This window comes from Eumetopias jubatus, unplaced genomic scaffold, assembly GCF_037043125.1.
Source record: "Eumetopias jubatus isolate StellerSeaLion01/CBP00866 unplaced genomic scaffold, mEumJub1_p1.0 scaffold_1, whole genome shotgun sequence".
Lineage (NCBI taxonomy): Eukaryota > Metazoa > Chordata > Mammalia > Carnivora > Otariidae > Eumetopias > Eumetopias jubatus.
Window position 1 is genome coordinate 150,300,656 of NW_028274807.1, and position 16,381 is coordinate 150,317,036.

Genomic DNA, 16,381 nt, shown 5'->3' on the forward strand with positions numbered 1-16,381 from the left:
GTCGTGAGATCAAGCGCCAAGTTGGACTCCATGCTGGGCATGGAGCCTGCTTAAAATTCTCTCTTTCCTTCTCTTCTTCCCCACCCCGTCCCCCGCTCTCACTCTCTCTCTAAAGTAAATAAATAAAATAAATATTCATGCTGAAAAACTTACTTGATTTTCTCTTCTATTTCTTGTTCATACTCTTTCTTCATGATATCTAATTCTTCCTGATGCTCCTTCCGCAACATTCGAAGATCTTTCTGCAACTTAACGATCTCCTTGCCCAGCTTCTGCTTCTCCTGCTCTGCCCCTGCTAATTTAAATTCCAGGTCATTGTGCTCGGCCGCCTCCACGTTACCAGGCAATCTGGGTTGGACTACGTGTGATTTGGACTTTTCTTCAGCACTTTCTTCCAAAGCTTCTGTGGGTTTATTTTTTCCATCCATCTGTTGTTGTAAAGCCTGTAATTTTTCAAATTTTGAGGTCAACTCTTCCATTTCAACTCTATGCCCTTCCCTCTCTCTTACTAAGCAGGAATCCAGTTCTTTTATCTTTTGCTCCAAGATCTGACAGGCTAGTTCCTTCCCCTGGAGTGTTTTCTGGACATCATCAACCACATTTTCCAAGTTTTGCTTTGCCCCTATGTTGTTTTCACCTCCCTCTTCTTCCACATGCTGGGATGCTACCAAGGAATAGTTCTTGCTTTTTTCTTCAAGTTCTTCCTGAAGATGATTTATCATAATTTGATCTTCATGCTGCTTTGCTTCAGCGTGTTCTATCTTTATTAAGAGCTCCTGGTATCTGCCCTGCATTTCAGAATGAGAGGATACCATCTCTTCTTTTTCCTGCTCTAGCCTCTGCAACAGCTTTTCTTTTTCCATTAGACTTCTCTGTAAAGCACTGATTTTGTCTTCGTATGCGTTCTGCACACAGCCTTGGAGACCCGCTTCCTCTTGCTTAGCACAGGCTGCCATGCGTTCTGCCGATCTGGGTACAGCTGACGCCTCTGACTGTGGTGGACCCTCCACTGACTGAAGTTTTCCTTCCAAGACATGAATTTCTCTCTCTTTCTCCTGCAATTTTGTGTTTAGCTCACCCAAATGGCCCTCTGTGTCTTTTTTATATTGCTGTTCTTTCTCTTCCATTTGAGATAACAACTGCTTCTTGATGGCAGCAATTTTTTGTTCGGCTTTTTTCTTCAGTTCTGCTAATTTTGCAGCACTTTCTAACTCAAGCCTATCTTCCAGTGCCTTCAACTCCTCTTCTTTGCCTTTCATACCTGAATTCGCATGTTCCAATTCTTTCTTCTTGGTTTCAAGTTCAGATTTCATGGAAGACACTTGCTTTTCAAGTCTTGAGACTTTTTCTTCAGCTTCTTTAACCCTGTTGTCCTTCTCTTCCCCTAACTCTTGAATGTGCTGAAGTTTCTGCAGCATTTCTTTCTGTTCAGTGTCCTTTTGTTGATTGTATTTGTTAAGAGCTTCATTTAAGGACTCAATTTCAGTTATTTTCTGAGTAAGATGCTCCTGTAATTCCACAATTCTTGCCGTCTGAGTTTTTAACTCAGTCTCTAAATTACACTCCTTTTTCTCCAGCTTACTCTTCTTATCTTCCATTTCACCCTTTAAACATACCAATCTCTCATTTTGCTGATCAAGGTCCTCCTTCAGTGCATGTATCTGCTCATCCTTTTCACCGGCTTCCTTTGTTTTTAACTCAAGCTGCATCTGCAATTCTTTAATAGTACTTTGATACTGTATGAATTTTGACTGTGCTTTCTTCTTCCATTCTGAGAATTTGTTGGACAAGTGATCTCCCTGTTCAAGAGCAGAGACCTTCTCTTTACTCAGAGTTTCAACTTTCAAAGATAAATCTTGCACCTGACCCAGCAATTCACGTTGTTGTTCCTCGTATCGCTTACTTAGTGATGAAATGGCTGCTTCTTTCTCAGTTAGGCTGATGCTGTTCTGAAGCTGGGTGTTCAAATCAGTTAGCTGTTTGCTAAGACTGCTGATCTCAGATTTCTTTTCTTTAAGCTCTTCTTTCATCAGTGTGACAGCATTGATGTTCTCTGATAACTCCTTCTTCAACTGCGTGATACAAGACTCCTTTTCAGAGGCAGCCTGTTGCTGGCTCCCTCCTTCCCTCTGTAAGGCTTCTTTCTCCATTACAAGACCTTCAATATCAGCCTTCATGCTCTTAATCTGATTTTCTTTTTCTTCTAATTGATGGGTAGCCTGTTGAAAAGAACTGTTTAGTGTGTTCTGCTCTTCCGTTAGCTGTCTGAGCTGTGCTTCTAATTCAGAAGCCTTGCAAGTTTTAATCACTAGTGCCTCCTTAACTTTTGTTGTGTGCTTCTGGCAGTGGGAAATTCTAGCAAGAATGGCATTAATTTTACTACTACTAATGTTGATGAGCTCATTTGTTTTAGCTTGTAACAGGGCTTCAGTTTTCTTAGAGTAAGTTTCCAGCTGAACTGCTAGTTCCTCGGACAGTTTTTTGAATTCCAAGCTTTTGTCTTCTAGGCTTTTCTCCTTTCTTTCATGTGAAGATTGCAAACTCTGGAATTGTGCATCTGTGGTTTTCAACTTGTCAGTCAACTCGGAAACCTTCAGCTTGTCTTTCTCTGCCAGCATCTCCAGTTCAACCATACGCTCTTGCAGAGAAGTATTTTCCCTCAGAGAATGATTCAAGTCACCCTCTAGCTTTTCAAGTTGTGCTTTTAGTTTAGTTTCATTTTGTGAGAGAGAATTCGTCTGAGCAGACTGCTGGTGTAACTGTTCCTGTAATTCCCTTACTGCTGTGTTCTGCTTAATGCCTTCTTCTTTCAGCCACGCTAGTTCCTTGTTCATCTCTTCTGTTTCACATGCACTTCGGAGGATCTTTTGCTTCAGTTCTGCTACCTCTTGCTCTTTTTCCTGTAACTGGATTTCATGTTGTTCCTGGAGTTCTTCAGCTTGCTGATTAAGTTTCTTTTCCCAGACCGATATGACATCACTGAGTTCTCGTCTGTGTACCTCAGTGAGACTTTCTATCTGCTCCTTTTGGTTTGTTTCCAGTCTTGACACTGCATCACTGATTCCAGCGGAGTTAGCTTGTGCCATTTCCAAAATTTTGGCATTGAACTGTTTTTCTTTCTGACTAAGCTCTAGAACCGTATTTTCAAGCTCTTTTTTAAGTTTGGCTTCCTGATCCAGTAATTTTTTCTTTAATGTTTCTTGCATCTCCTTTGCTTTCTGCTTAATTTTTTCCATCTTTTTTTCTTGATTTTTGAATTTGGTTTCATATTCCTCATGTAAAACACTAAAACTGTCCTCCTTGGCTGATAATTTCTGTTTGAGTGTTTCAATTTCTTTGCTCTGTCCTTCTCTCATTTGTAAAATTACATTTTCCTTTTCTATCAAGCTCTGCTTTGTCTGTGCCTGTTCTGTGTTAGTATCTCTAAGTTGGGACTCATAGTGTTGGGTTAAAGCCTGTAGTTTTTCCTCCATTTCACTTTTCCGGTTTTCTAGTTGCTGCAGTAAGTCCCGTACCTGGATTTTGTGAGTGTCTAACTCAGTACAAACATCTTTCTTTTGCGTTTCAACTTTAGCTACCTGTTTTGTAAGAAGAATTCTTTCCGTTTCCAAGTCCAACAACTTCTGCTGCAATTGAGCCAAGTGCTCCTCAGATGCTTTGGCCTGCTCGTGTGTAGTACTCTGCTGTGACTGAAAAAGAGCCAGCTTAGCAGATGCCTGCTGGAGTTCCTCCTCAGACCTTTTAATATCTGCCTCTAAGTTTTCCACATGAGCCTGCTGCTCTTTCAAATGCTTGTCCTTTTCCTTCAGAAGAAGCCCAAGTTGATTAATTTCATCTTTTAATGCCTTCTCAGTTCTCTGGATAGATATCTCTTGTTCTTTAATGATACTCTCGACTTGCTGCTGGTGATGGCTTTTCTGTTCATCTAGCTTGGCCTCTAGCTCCTGCTTTACTTTATCTGCTTGATCCTTTAGTATAGAAAGCTCCTCTTCTAGCTTGTTCCGGGCTTTTAATATGTCTGATAGTTCAGAAGACAATGATTCCAGTTCTGTTTGCTTCACATCAAGCTTTTCTAAAGTCTTTTCATTCATCTCTTCTATGTGGGCCTGGAAGAGACTCTCTTTGTCTTTCAACAATGTTTCTTTTTCTTGTTCATGCTTTTCTCTAAGTTTTTCCATTTCAGTCTGATGCTGTTGCCTTAACACTTGGAGTTTTTCAGTCCAAAGGGTATCCTGCTGATGCTGCAAGCTTTCCAATTCTGTCTTGTGTTTTTCAACCATGATTGTAATTTCTTTATTGTGCTCATTTTTTTCAGCTTCCAAATGAATAGCTAAATCTTCTGATTGATTTTTGCTTTCTTGTAAGCTTTTTTCCAAAGAACTTTCCAATTCAAGAATTCTCTGTTAATAAAAACAGATGTACTTTTATTAAAGTACAGACTTGCTTATTAGCGAAAATACATGACATAATGTCTACACCTGTTTAAAAATTAAAACTTAGAAAAATAACTCTATATATCATGCCAAACACTAGAAAGCACAGAGAATCTGTGCTCGATTCCTAAAGGAATCATGTAACAAAGAAAAGATTCTATTTTAACACAACTTAAAATTTCAGATTCTTTCTACCTACTTGGGTAACTATTTCAATCATGCATATTTTCAAGAATATTCTGAATGGATAGTCAAAAAGGAATAAATCATAAAGTAGATAACAGTAACTATTGGTAGGAAGATGGTTATTTTTTTCTGTGTGTTTTTTAAGGCCTATTAATAGTATTCTATTACCTTCATAATTTGATTTTGGAAGATAAATAATGTATCTGGTTTTTCCACTGCAAAAATGATTATTTAGAAGATTTTTTGCAAAAAGCTACTTATACAAATTTTACCAAAGATTACTATTAGCTCATGAAAATGTCAATCTTGGACTCTAAAGGAAAAAGAGCTAAGTAAGGCAGAGCCATGCAACATCAGAATGGAAAAAGTCCTAAGGAATTACAAAATCCAATTTCTCCGTAAGACAGGTGAAGAAATTAAGGTATAATTAATTTACAAAGCTAGCAAGCGGAAAAATCTAGGTCTCCTGAATATCTTATTTATTCCCCTCCACCATGCCACCTTACATAAATGTGGGACATGGGAAAGTAAAGTACAGTTAGAACTATGGGAAAGAAGTGTGATTCTTTCACTGTCTAAACCAAAGCAAAAATATAAATAACATCAGTTTATTCAAAACAGGTCATACATTCCATATATTGCTAAGGGAAGGGCCAGAGGGCCTTAAAAATGTGCACACTGAGACAGATAATACAAATTTGTTCACATATATATAAATTTGTCCACCACTGTTTTAATATGGGAAAACTTTATGTTAAAAGCAGGGCACTGGGGTGCCTACACTGTGACAGAAACAGAGAACAAGGGGCGCCTGGGTGGCTCAGTCGTTAAATGTCTGCCTTCGGCTCAGGTCATGATCCCAGGGTCCTGGGTTTGAGCCCCACATCGGGCTCCCTGCTCGGCGGGAAGCCTGCTTCTCCCTCTCCCACCCGCCCTGCTTATGTTCCCTCTCTCGCTGTCTCTCTCTCTCTGTCAAATAAGTAAATAAAATCTTGAAAGGAAAGAAGGAAAGAAAAAGAAAGAAAAAGAAAGAAAAGAAAGAAAAGGAAAGGAAAGGAAAGAAAGGAAAGAAAGGAAAGGAAAAGGAAAGGAAAAGGAAAGGAAAAGGAAAGGAAAAGGAAAGGAAAAGGAAAGGAAAAGGAAAGGAAAAGGAAAGGAAAAGGAAAGGAAAAGGAAAGGAAAAGGAAAGGAAAAGGAAAGGAAAAGGAAAGGAAAAGGAAAGGAAAAGGAAAGGAAAAGGAAAGGAAAAGGAAAGGAAAAGGAAAAGGAAAGGAAAAGGAAAGGGAAGGAAGGAAGGAAGGAAGGAAGGAAGGAAGGAAAGAAAGAAAGAAAGAAAGAAAGAAAGAAAGAAAGAAAGAAAGAAAGAAAGAAAAAGAAAGAAAGAAAGAAAGAAAGAAAGAAAGAAAAAACAGGACGAATTATGTCCAGGACATGGCATGAGATGAAGTGCAGGTATGTGAACCTAACCCAGTAAAACAAAAGCTTCTCAACAACTTTATACTGACTGGAGAGATAACAACAGTTTCTATATACAAATAATTCCAACCTGAATATTATTTAAACTTACAGTTCTGTAAGTTTCTGCTTCTTGCTGAAGGTCCCGAAGTTTATTTTCACTTTCCATGAGGATTGCTTTTTTCTGCAACTCTAACTCTTCCAGGGCCAAAGATTCTTGCTGTTCTTTTTCTTGGGTGATCTTCAAATATTCTGATTGACTTTTTTCCTGTGCCAAAAACAAAACCACCTTAGACCCACATAAATCTTCAGCATTCCCAAAGCACTTCCACAGGAATCATGTTTCATTTGATCTGCACACCAGCCCTATGAGGTAGGCAGTATCATCACCTCTCTCTTCCCATGCCCTAGCCTGCAGAAACAAAGCACTGTGGCTATTCCAGTGTGGTCCAGCCAATATTTGCCACAATTACTACTGAAAAGAAAAATTTTGTTCCAGTAACCGCACTACCTCTATTTTTCCACTATTTAAAATATTTTGCAAAACAGGGCTTAATGTGAAGGGTCCCCAAATTGTCACTACTACTTCTCTGCACTCCAGAGTTTGATTATTTCAACTCTAGGCCAAGAAACTAGATTGTAAGTTTATATAATTTACGAGAAATACCTCATTAGGGAACCCCACATAGAAAAACAAATCAAAATCAGAAGATTACATGTGAATATATGGATTAGATCAAGGAAGTATCTATAAAAGCCTACATAACTCTTCTCAGATGATCTGGGCTCTTTTATCAATCCCAAAAAGCTTCTTCTTTGATTGCCCTTATTATATATCAACATCTATATTAAAACTGTTTACTGCTTTGAAAAGAGAAGCTCTAGAGAGCACTTTTAACATTTAGTGGCTTTGGACTCCAATTAAGAATACTTATCCATACCTATTGCATAGAGTTCCATGGTGCTAGCAGCAATATTTTCAGTTCACTACACTCTGGTGAAGCATATATTGCTTTAAGGAAAGGTGTTGTGCCCCATTATAAGCAGACTGATATGAGAATATTAGTTTCTAATCAATTTTAAAACATCATTTTAAATATACTACATTGTCTAATGTAAACTACATTTTATTTATTTTTAATTTTTTTTAAAGATTTTATTTATTTGACAGAGAGAGACACAGCAAGAGCGGGAACACAAGCAGGGGGAGTGGGAGAGAGAGAAGCAGGCTTCCCGCCAAGCAGGGAGCCTGATGTGGGGCTCGAACCCAGGATCCTGGGATCATGACCTGAGCTGAAGGCAGACACTTAACGGCTGGGTCACCCAGGCGCCCCTGTAAACTACATTTTAAATACATCTCTCTGTGCCCATAAAAATAAAAGAGGACAAAGAGTCTGTTGAATTTTGACTATCAACGCAAAGCTAACTTCTTTGAGGAACTAGGTAGAAAGGGGAGCAGAAAGCAGCAAGTGCACACGTGTGTGCATGCTTCATGTGTATCTGTATCCTGCTCTCTCTACTCAGAATATATGAGTAGATCAGTTCTAGAATGCAGTCTTACCAAGGCCAATGTTCAAGTCTCAGTGTCCCCAAAGGCCAATTACTCCGGCATGAAAACACACAGATCTTTATGACAGGAATTTTTTAGAACAATTCCTGGCTTCATTTATGTCCTGCTTTGTTCTTTAATTTTTATGCCCCTATGCTGTCCTGTTATAGTTTTAAGCATTCTCGTAAACTATTTTAAATCCTTTCTAGGCTGGAGTGCCTGGATGGTTCAGTCAGTAGAGCATGTGACTCTTACCTTGGGGTCCCATGAGCTCGAGCCCCACGCTGAGGATAGAGTGTACTTAAAAAAATAAAAATAATAAATAAATAAATAGGGGCACCTGGATGGCTCAGTCAGTTGAGCGTCCGACTCAATTTCAGCTCAAGTCATGATCTCAGGGTCATGAGACTGAGCCCCGCACCAGGTTCTGCGCTCAGGAGGGAGTCTGCTTAAGATTCTCTCCCTCTCCCCCTGCCCCTGCCCCAGCTCGTGCTCACTCTCTCTAAAACAAATAAGGTCTTTAAAAAATAAAAAAAATTAAAATTATAAATACTATTTCTCATCCTTCTGCACTAAAAGATTTTTAAAATTATACATACTATCTTATAGATAATAATTTCATATAAAAACAATCGACCTACATTTTTGGCATTAATACTTCTTATGGTAACCTATATAAAAAGGCTTTTCACAATTTGAAAAAGAAAATTTTTTTTTTTTTGTTTCAAACTTTCAAATTACACTATTCCCCCAAATCTTACCTCTGCTTTTCTGGATATTATTTTGGTTAGTCCAGTCAGTCATTTTTTAATTTTACTTTATTTTTTAAAATATAAGTATTGAAAATTACTACTGAAATTATTCTACTTAAAATGAAAACTACTTGGTCATTTTCATTTTTTCTTCTTTAAAATGCATTTCAGACAAAACTTTCTGAGCCTTGAACTGTTATATTCAGTCTGGTGAGTTTCTAGACATTTTTCCTGAGTTATGCAGTCACTGGCTCTTGGCTTCAATTAGCCTATCTTCCCCTTTACTTCTCCATAATCACAGCTTACTGCCAGGGTGAGAGGGATGACATAAAAACAAATAAACTGGTTACTGAGAGCATGTTAGTTAATATAATTTTCACACAATACCAAGTTAATAAGCTCTGACAACCCTCTTCCCTGCCTATATCCTATCCTCTCTGCACACACAAAGGTCAAGGCTGCCAGTAGTCTGACCTTAAGCTGAAAGGCAGGAGTAAGATGACAATGTAATAAAGCTGCAAAGTTTACCTATAACAAAAACAAAATAGGTACTTACAAGAGCTATTTTCATTTGCTCCTGAAATTGCCTTTCTTGGGTCTGAAACTTCTTGGTCAGTTCCTGCTCTTTGCTGGCCAGCTCCTCTTCATGAAACTTCTGTAGTTTAGCAATTTGTTCTGAGGATTTCTGAAAGTCAGCCAAATAGTTAAATTGAAACACCCAGAATAAAATATGTAACTCTACAATTAAATAAGACTTTATTACAATTTAATCATCAAGCCAATAGTGTAAGAGAAGAATCAAAACATATTTCCCACATAAATCAAAAGTCACCAAAGTCTCAATAATTAAAAGAAAAGCCAATCAAGTATTGCTCATTTATTCTTTTTATGTTTTTATATTTTTTAGAGAGTGCAGGGTGGGGGAGGGGCAAAGGGCGAGGGGGAGAATCTTAAGCAGGCTCCGTGCCTGACATGGGGCTCGATCTCATGACCCTGAGATCATGACCTGAGCGAAAATCAAGAGTTGGATACACTTAACCGAGTCACCCAGGTACCCCAAGTACTTCTCATTTAAGACAAGGATGGCTATTGCTTCAGTAGTAAGTCCTGTTGGGTTGGAGCATTTCCACATCTTGCAGGGATGTTCCCCACCAATCATGATGGGGAAGTATAGGAGGAGGAATAAGGATGCTCTCAAAGAGGGCACTCCACTATGGTCAAGCTGCCCTGACTGTACCAATCTAATGACGCCTAGCTTTCCATGCATATGCTATTTATTAAAAAGTACTGGCCTTGTTCTTTGGACAGGAAGACTTAATCTTATAAAAATGTCAAACCTCCCTAGATAAATCTAAAAATTTAATATAATTGAATAAAATTACCAACAGAATGGGGAGGGAGGGGCTCACTGGATAAAATAAACATGCAAGAACAGCCAGCACTCTTCTGAAAAATAAGAGTAATAAGGGGAAGCTACCAAATAATAGAATAAAACTGAGTAATTATAACAGTGTAATACTGGCACGTGGTCAGGAGAAGCAATGGAACAGCACTGAGAATTCAAAAAAGAGACCCATATGTAGCACAATAATTTAGTATGAAATAAAGATAGTGTGCCATACCAGAAGGGAAAACATGGATTATTAAATAAATTATTTGAAGACTACTTGGTAGTCAGTCATCTGGAAAAAAATTAAAGTTGGATCCCTACCTCACTCCTAATACCAAATAAATTCCAGTTGGATCGAAGATTTAATAATAAAAAATAAAAGCATGTAAGTGCCATAAGAAAAGTAGAATTTTAAAATGATCTCAGTGAGAATATATTTTTAAATCAGAACAAAAATCCAGACAGCATTTAAGAAAAAGAAAAAAATCTCTGCATGCCCTCTCCCAAAATAAACCAATCCCAAAGCTAAAACAAATCATAAACAAAGTCAATTTAAAAAAGACAGGGGAGCCTAGGTGGCTCAGTTGGTTAAGCGTCCGAGTGTCTTGGTCCGAGTATCTTGGTTTCAGTTCAGGTCATGATCTCTGGGCTCCATGCTGGGCATGGAGCCTGCTTAAGATTCTCTCTCTCCCTCCCCCCTCTGCCCCTCCCCACTTGTGTGTGTGCTCTTTCTCTCTCTCAAAAAAAAAAAAAAAAAAAAAAGAAGATTATTTGGACAAATGCATTATATATCCAAAGAAATAATTCCTACTCTAAGTGTAAAACATCTACAAATCAGTAAGACCAACTGTCCAACAGGAAAACAAGTTAAAGATCTGACCAACCAACTCAAAAAGAAAAACTGCCAATTCCTTTAAAACATATAAAAATATGTTTATCCTATTGGTAAAAAGATAAGCACATTAAAACTATAACGTCAGGGTGCCTGGGTGGCTCAGTCACTTAAGTGTCCGTCTCTTGATTTCAGATGAGGTCATGATCTCAGGGTCGAGGGATTGAGTCCCACATTAGGCTCCACAATCAGCGTGGAGTCTGCTTGTCCCTCTCCCTCTGCTCCTCCCCTGCTCACTCGCTCTCTTTCTCTCAAATAAATAAAATCTTTAAAAAAACCTACAATGTCATTTTTTTAAACTGATAAGCCTGAAAAGATTAAAAAAAGCTAGGTAACACCATCCTTGTGAGGTAACACCTTGCTTGTGAGTGTATAAAGTGTCCTCCACAGAGCGTGTAGCAGCTATACAGTAATTAAAAATACATAATCTTTGCCTAATATTCCACTTCTAGGAATCTATCCTAAGAAAACATACAGGTGAACAAATATAAGGATATTCACCATTTGCAACAGCAAAAAATTAAAACCTAAATATCCATCAGATTTATTAAATTATGAAACATTCATACAGTGAAATCCTGAGCTGTCTTCAAAACAGCTGCATTTAAAAAAAAAACCACACACAAATGTGGCACCATTACCAATTGTCAATGATGAGGAACATATTAAGCAGAAAAGCAAAACACAGAGCAGTATATATAACATGCCATCTTTTGTGTTAAAATTTTAAAGAGAGGATTAAAAAACATAAAAGAGAAATTATATGCAGAGACTATCTCTGGGAAGTATATCCAAAAAGATATAAATTCTTTTCTCTATCAAAGTGATTTTTTTTTCCTATATCCTGAACTCATGAAATGGTCAAGGTCTAAAACATAAATTAACTCTTCTTTACAATCAAAAATTGTAGGAAAAGCATATGACTTATGTTTCAAAATTGTTGTAGCCTGTTATAATCTAGAACTATTCTTACTTTCGTCACATCAACAGCCTCCTGTTTCACCCGACTTAATTCCAGCTGAAGACTGGTACGTTCTTCCTCCCTTGTTTTTTCAATAGCTTTTATTTGTTCATCCATCTCTGCCTTCATTTTTCTCCGTGATTCTTCTGCTTTTTGGGCTGTACTCAAGGCTTTTTCAAGTTCCTCAAAAGCTACAATGAAAACAGGAGAAAACAAGTATCTCAAGAAATACTATCATTGAGCTAAAGTAGTAATTTAATTTAATTCAGTTTATGGGAACTAAGGGCAGCAGTAGCAAGACAGGTTAAAATAGTCATTTTGTTTTAAGCCAAGAGATAGTTCCGAGCCGTTCAACAAAGCCACAAGAAGTGTCCAGTTACTGAAACCAATTTGTCCTTGAGTTCTGGATTCAGATCTTAAGACTGCTTATATGAACTGTTCAGGAGTCTGGAAAAAAATTAAATTACTAATGGCTCCCCCCGCTCTCTACCCACAAATAACAAATTCAAAGAAATGAAGACTTGTTCCTACTTCTGTATGATATAATTTCAACTGCTTTTTTGTTTGCTATGGAGTTCTTATCAATAATTAGGTAATATTATTATGCACTCACTAGGACATTTTTAAGAACAGAAAAATTATTCTTTGACTAATTCTATTTTTAAAAACCTCTTAACCATATAATACATAAAGAGCAGAGTTTTTTGGTTTTTGTTTTACCATTTACTAGCTGAATCACATATTTAAACAATGTATTCTGAAATGAAACCTACTATTTGTGTAAGTTTCAAACCAGGGCTGTTAACGAGAAAGAAATCTTTACCTGATTCAACAGTATATAGAAAGGCATAACCAGCAGGGAGTTCTTTGTGAGATAAGAATTCAGGCCCTACAAAAACAATCATCGGGGGTACAGTAGTATGATCTTTAAGAAGGCCAAATAGCTCACCCAGCTTCCAACAATATCAGACGGGTTGGATACAACAGCTGGAACTCAGCACTGAAAATATGCATCTGTGTGTGTTTGTGTATATTTGTGTGTATATGCATCTGTGTGTGTCTATGTACGCATGTGTGCACTGTACACACTCTCTTTCTCTCCACTAGCATAGCGATACACTGTCAAAATCCTACTGCTACTATCATCCTAGATTATTTTCTTTAGTCCTCACAGAAGACACCAGACTTCCCTTTACCATAGAGATGGACTATAAACAAAACATAAATTTTCAAGATGGGTTTTAAATCCGATCAAGAAACATATGTCCAGGGGAGAGACAGTTCATTAATATACATAGTATCTTCACCCTCAGTGGTATAAGAAAGGTACAACTTCAACCTATGGCATCTCAAAAAGTAGAGCCCTTTTACTAACCACAACTTGGCTTAACAGATGGTGGATTGGGCACAGGAATTTCATAGGTGAAGACAAATATCTGTTCTATAGCATATTCTTAATGGTAAATTGCATTAGTACAGAAAAAGACAAAAGAAAGGCTGAATTCTGGTAACAATTGCGAAACACAACTTACTCTGCTCAACATTTAAAAAAATAACTCTCTAGCAAACATTTTCTTTGATATGAAAACAAAACCTGTCCAATTTATTCCTTTTATATGTCCAAAAGATAAAACTGATGCTCAAATAAGGTCTAAATTACAAAGGAATATTAATTAGCTGAAATCATTTTTAAAGACTCCTGATCTAACTTTACTGGTATTTGCCTGTAAAGACCAAGATTCTCAGACATAATTAGGTTGGAAAATAAAATATTTAAAGAAAACTGTTGTTTTGTTTTTGTTTTATCTGGATATTCTTTTACTATAAATTTTAGTGTTAAGCATAAAGAAATATCTCTTGCTACTAACAAGAAATTAGTTTCCTAATTTCTTAAAAACCAGTTTCCTAATTTCCTAGAAATAAGTCAAGTGATCAATTATAGGAGAAAATTCTATAACAAGGTGCTTACTGCTCAGTTTGTGCTGAAGGTTTAAATCTGGGAAATAGAAAAATGGGAAAAGAAATGACAATTCTTTTTAATGGCTGGATGTCACCATCGTCTTTTCATTACTGTTATTATTCAGTATGTCAAATTGTATCTTAGGACTTTTAAGCACTTTACAGAAATTTCCTAAATTAGGCTCTGGAAAACCTGAAGGTAGTTTTGATACTCTTCCAACAAAATTGAGTTTTAAGCGAAAAACTTTTCTTGATTAAGCAAAATAAAACAACTGTATACAGGCAATACCAAGTGACTTTTCCTCATTTTCATTCTTAAAATTCCACAATCCAATACAGGATAAAAATAGATGCAGTGCTCTCACTTTTTGAAATAACAAAAATCTATGTCACAAAGTTCCTACTGAGAAATAATTTTCTAATAATTAAGTTTCCTAGCCACACTCAGTAAATTTTAGAATACTCTCCTATATTATATTCTAATTTTAGTGTTTTGTCCACTAAATCATTTTCCTAAGTCACTTGATTATCCATCATACAATGATTAAAGTAGGATAAATCTGGTTCCATTCATCTAAATTTAATCCTCTCTCCCACTTTCTGCTACCACGTCAGAGAACCACATAATTTTATACCTAGAAAGAAATCTTTTAATTCAACATTCTCATTCAAATGCAAGAAGTGAGGCATCCAACTTTTCCCTCAGATGATAAATCAACTTGAATATATTAGCTTGATGCCAGAACTTTAAAATAATATTTAAGGAACACTCTTTATCTTGCATTATTTTTTAAAAACTCTAAGAATGCTGACATTGATCCAGCTCAATTGGGCAATAATGTATCTTACTAAACCAGAATTTCTGAATTGATCAGTTGCTGATGGCTTCTAACTCTCAACAAAATATAGCATGTTATACCTCTGACAGACACAGAAAACCTCCACTGCGTTCCATCTCCACCTTGCTTTCCGGAAATGTTAAGTATCCGGCGGGGGGGGTGGGGGGTGGTATTAAAACACATTACATATATTGACATACAGAAAACATATTTCAAACTCATTCTGGATTCCACACTGTACCACAAATGAAGCCACTTTCTTACAGGAAGTCTGCCTCCAACAATGAGTCCCATTTCAATGTTGAAGGAGAATATACTAAGAGTTTACTTACTAACTAGAAATGTCTCACCCTCTGATCTTACAACCATCAGATAGAAGAAAAGTGGTACCCATAGCTTGTAATGCTCTAAAGATAAATTTCCCACACTTTCCAAAATGAAACTATTCTAGGATTTTAATGTGAGTAAAGAAGTATGTTGTGAATGTCTACACAATTTATTTTCCAATTACCAACAAAGGATAAGTGAGTGGGGAGAAAGAAAGCGTGCATCAGCCACAGCTGACAAGTCCTCTGCCAACATGCAAGAGAGCGCAGGAAAACTACAGTCACAACACACGACAACAGGAAGGCTAAGCACGAACTGCTGCCAAATCTTGCAAGAACACACTGTGTTCTTCCAAAGCAAAATTCAATGTATCTCAGGCACTTTTTATTAAAAAAAAAAAAAAAAAAAAAAAAAAAAACTTTGAAAATATTTCTAGGCAAAAATTTAATAAACCTTAAGAATGGTCCTCTGTCAAAAGTAAAATGCAGGGGAGGCCTTTTATTGCTTTCCACTTCAGACAAGGTTCACTCACATCCATGGGGATTATAAAAATGGATAAATGCTCACTAGAATTAAATGGGAAAGGTTGGCAATCTACAGCTCAATAATCCAACCATTCATTCAACAAACATTGACTGGATGTTTGCCATCTGCCAAGCATAAGCGAGGCACTGGGTGACATGAAGACAAATTTTCCAAATTTTCCAGCAGTTGACGAAGTTAAAGGCAAGGGGAACAAAACTTAGGTAAAACTAGGAAGAATGTGATGTTTGCTTTTGCCACTTCACCACCTTTGCCTCTCCTCATCCTCAACATCCTTACCCATCGCAATAACAAATGCCAGAATTCTGAGATCCAGGGAGCATTACTGTTTTGTTGCACTATCCCAGAGTACACTTTACTATAAGGATAATAAGACCCATTTTTACTCCCTCTACAGGGAATAAACATAGATGCAGAAGTGCAGAAAGGCTGCCAACCTGCAGATTAACTGTTGATCCTAAGAAGCTGATTAATGACATAAGAATGAGTAAGTAAGCCAGTGCCCGTGTCTTCATCCCAGCAAAAAAAACTGCTAAAGTTCATGTTATTAAACTAAAAAAAAAACACAGGTAGTACTACAAAATGAATGAAATGCAAATTAGCAGAGAAAGGAATAAAATGAATTTTATCAGAATTCCCACCCATCATCAAGGCTCTTTTGTGAATAAAAGCAAAAGTCTAGAGCAGCAGTTTTCAAAGTGTGGTCCAAAGATCCTTGGGTCCTGAGGCCCTTTCAGCGGGTCTATGAGGGCCTCTTTTTTCCAAATACATATCTGCCTAAGGGCAGATTTTCCTTATATATTTCAACCAAAATAACATATCACAACAGAATACAGAAATAGGCATGAAAATCCACTATTTTCTATTAAGCCAAACAATGAGATAAGCAAAAATGTAAAACAAGACCGCTCTTTATACTAAATTTTGTTTTGGAAAATATAGGTAATTTTTATAAAAATGTTTAGATTAATATGTAACAGGTTTATAGTTATTTTTAAAAGAGCTAAAAACTTTATTCATTTCTTAGTTTTAATTTCTAATAGAGTAAATATCACTAAATGTAACCCATATAAACAAAAGCTCTTTGGAATCCTC

The 16,381-nt window shown here is 36.9% G+C and overlaps 1 protein-coding gene across 5 annotated transcripts in view; it reads right to left on the reverse strand.

Moving 5' to 3' along the window:
- The window catches only part of GOLGA4 (golgin A4), a 121,305-nt gene that overhangs the window by 39,472 nt on the left and 65,452 nt on the right, over positions 1–16,381 (reverse strand). For all 5 annotated transcript variants that reach the window (XM_088026743.1, XM_028107079.2, XM_088026741.1 and 2 more), the window contains 4 exons: positions 11,631–11,809; positions 8,932–9,060; positions 6,187–6,342; positions 154–4,400 (listed from right to left, as the gene is read on the reverse strand). In XM_088026743.1, the coding sequence (XP_087882869.1) occupies positions 154–4,400; positions 6,187–6,342; positions 8,932–9,060; positions 11,631–11,809 (4,711 nt within the window). The remainder of the gene's footprint in view (positions 1–153; positions 4,401–6,186; positions 6,343–8,931; positions 9,061–11,630; positions 11,810–16,381) is intronic.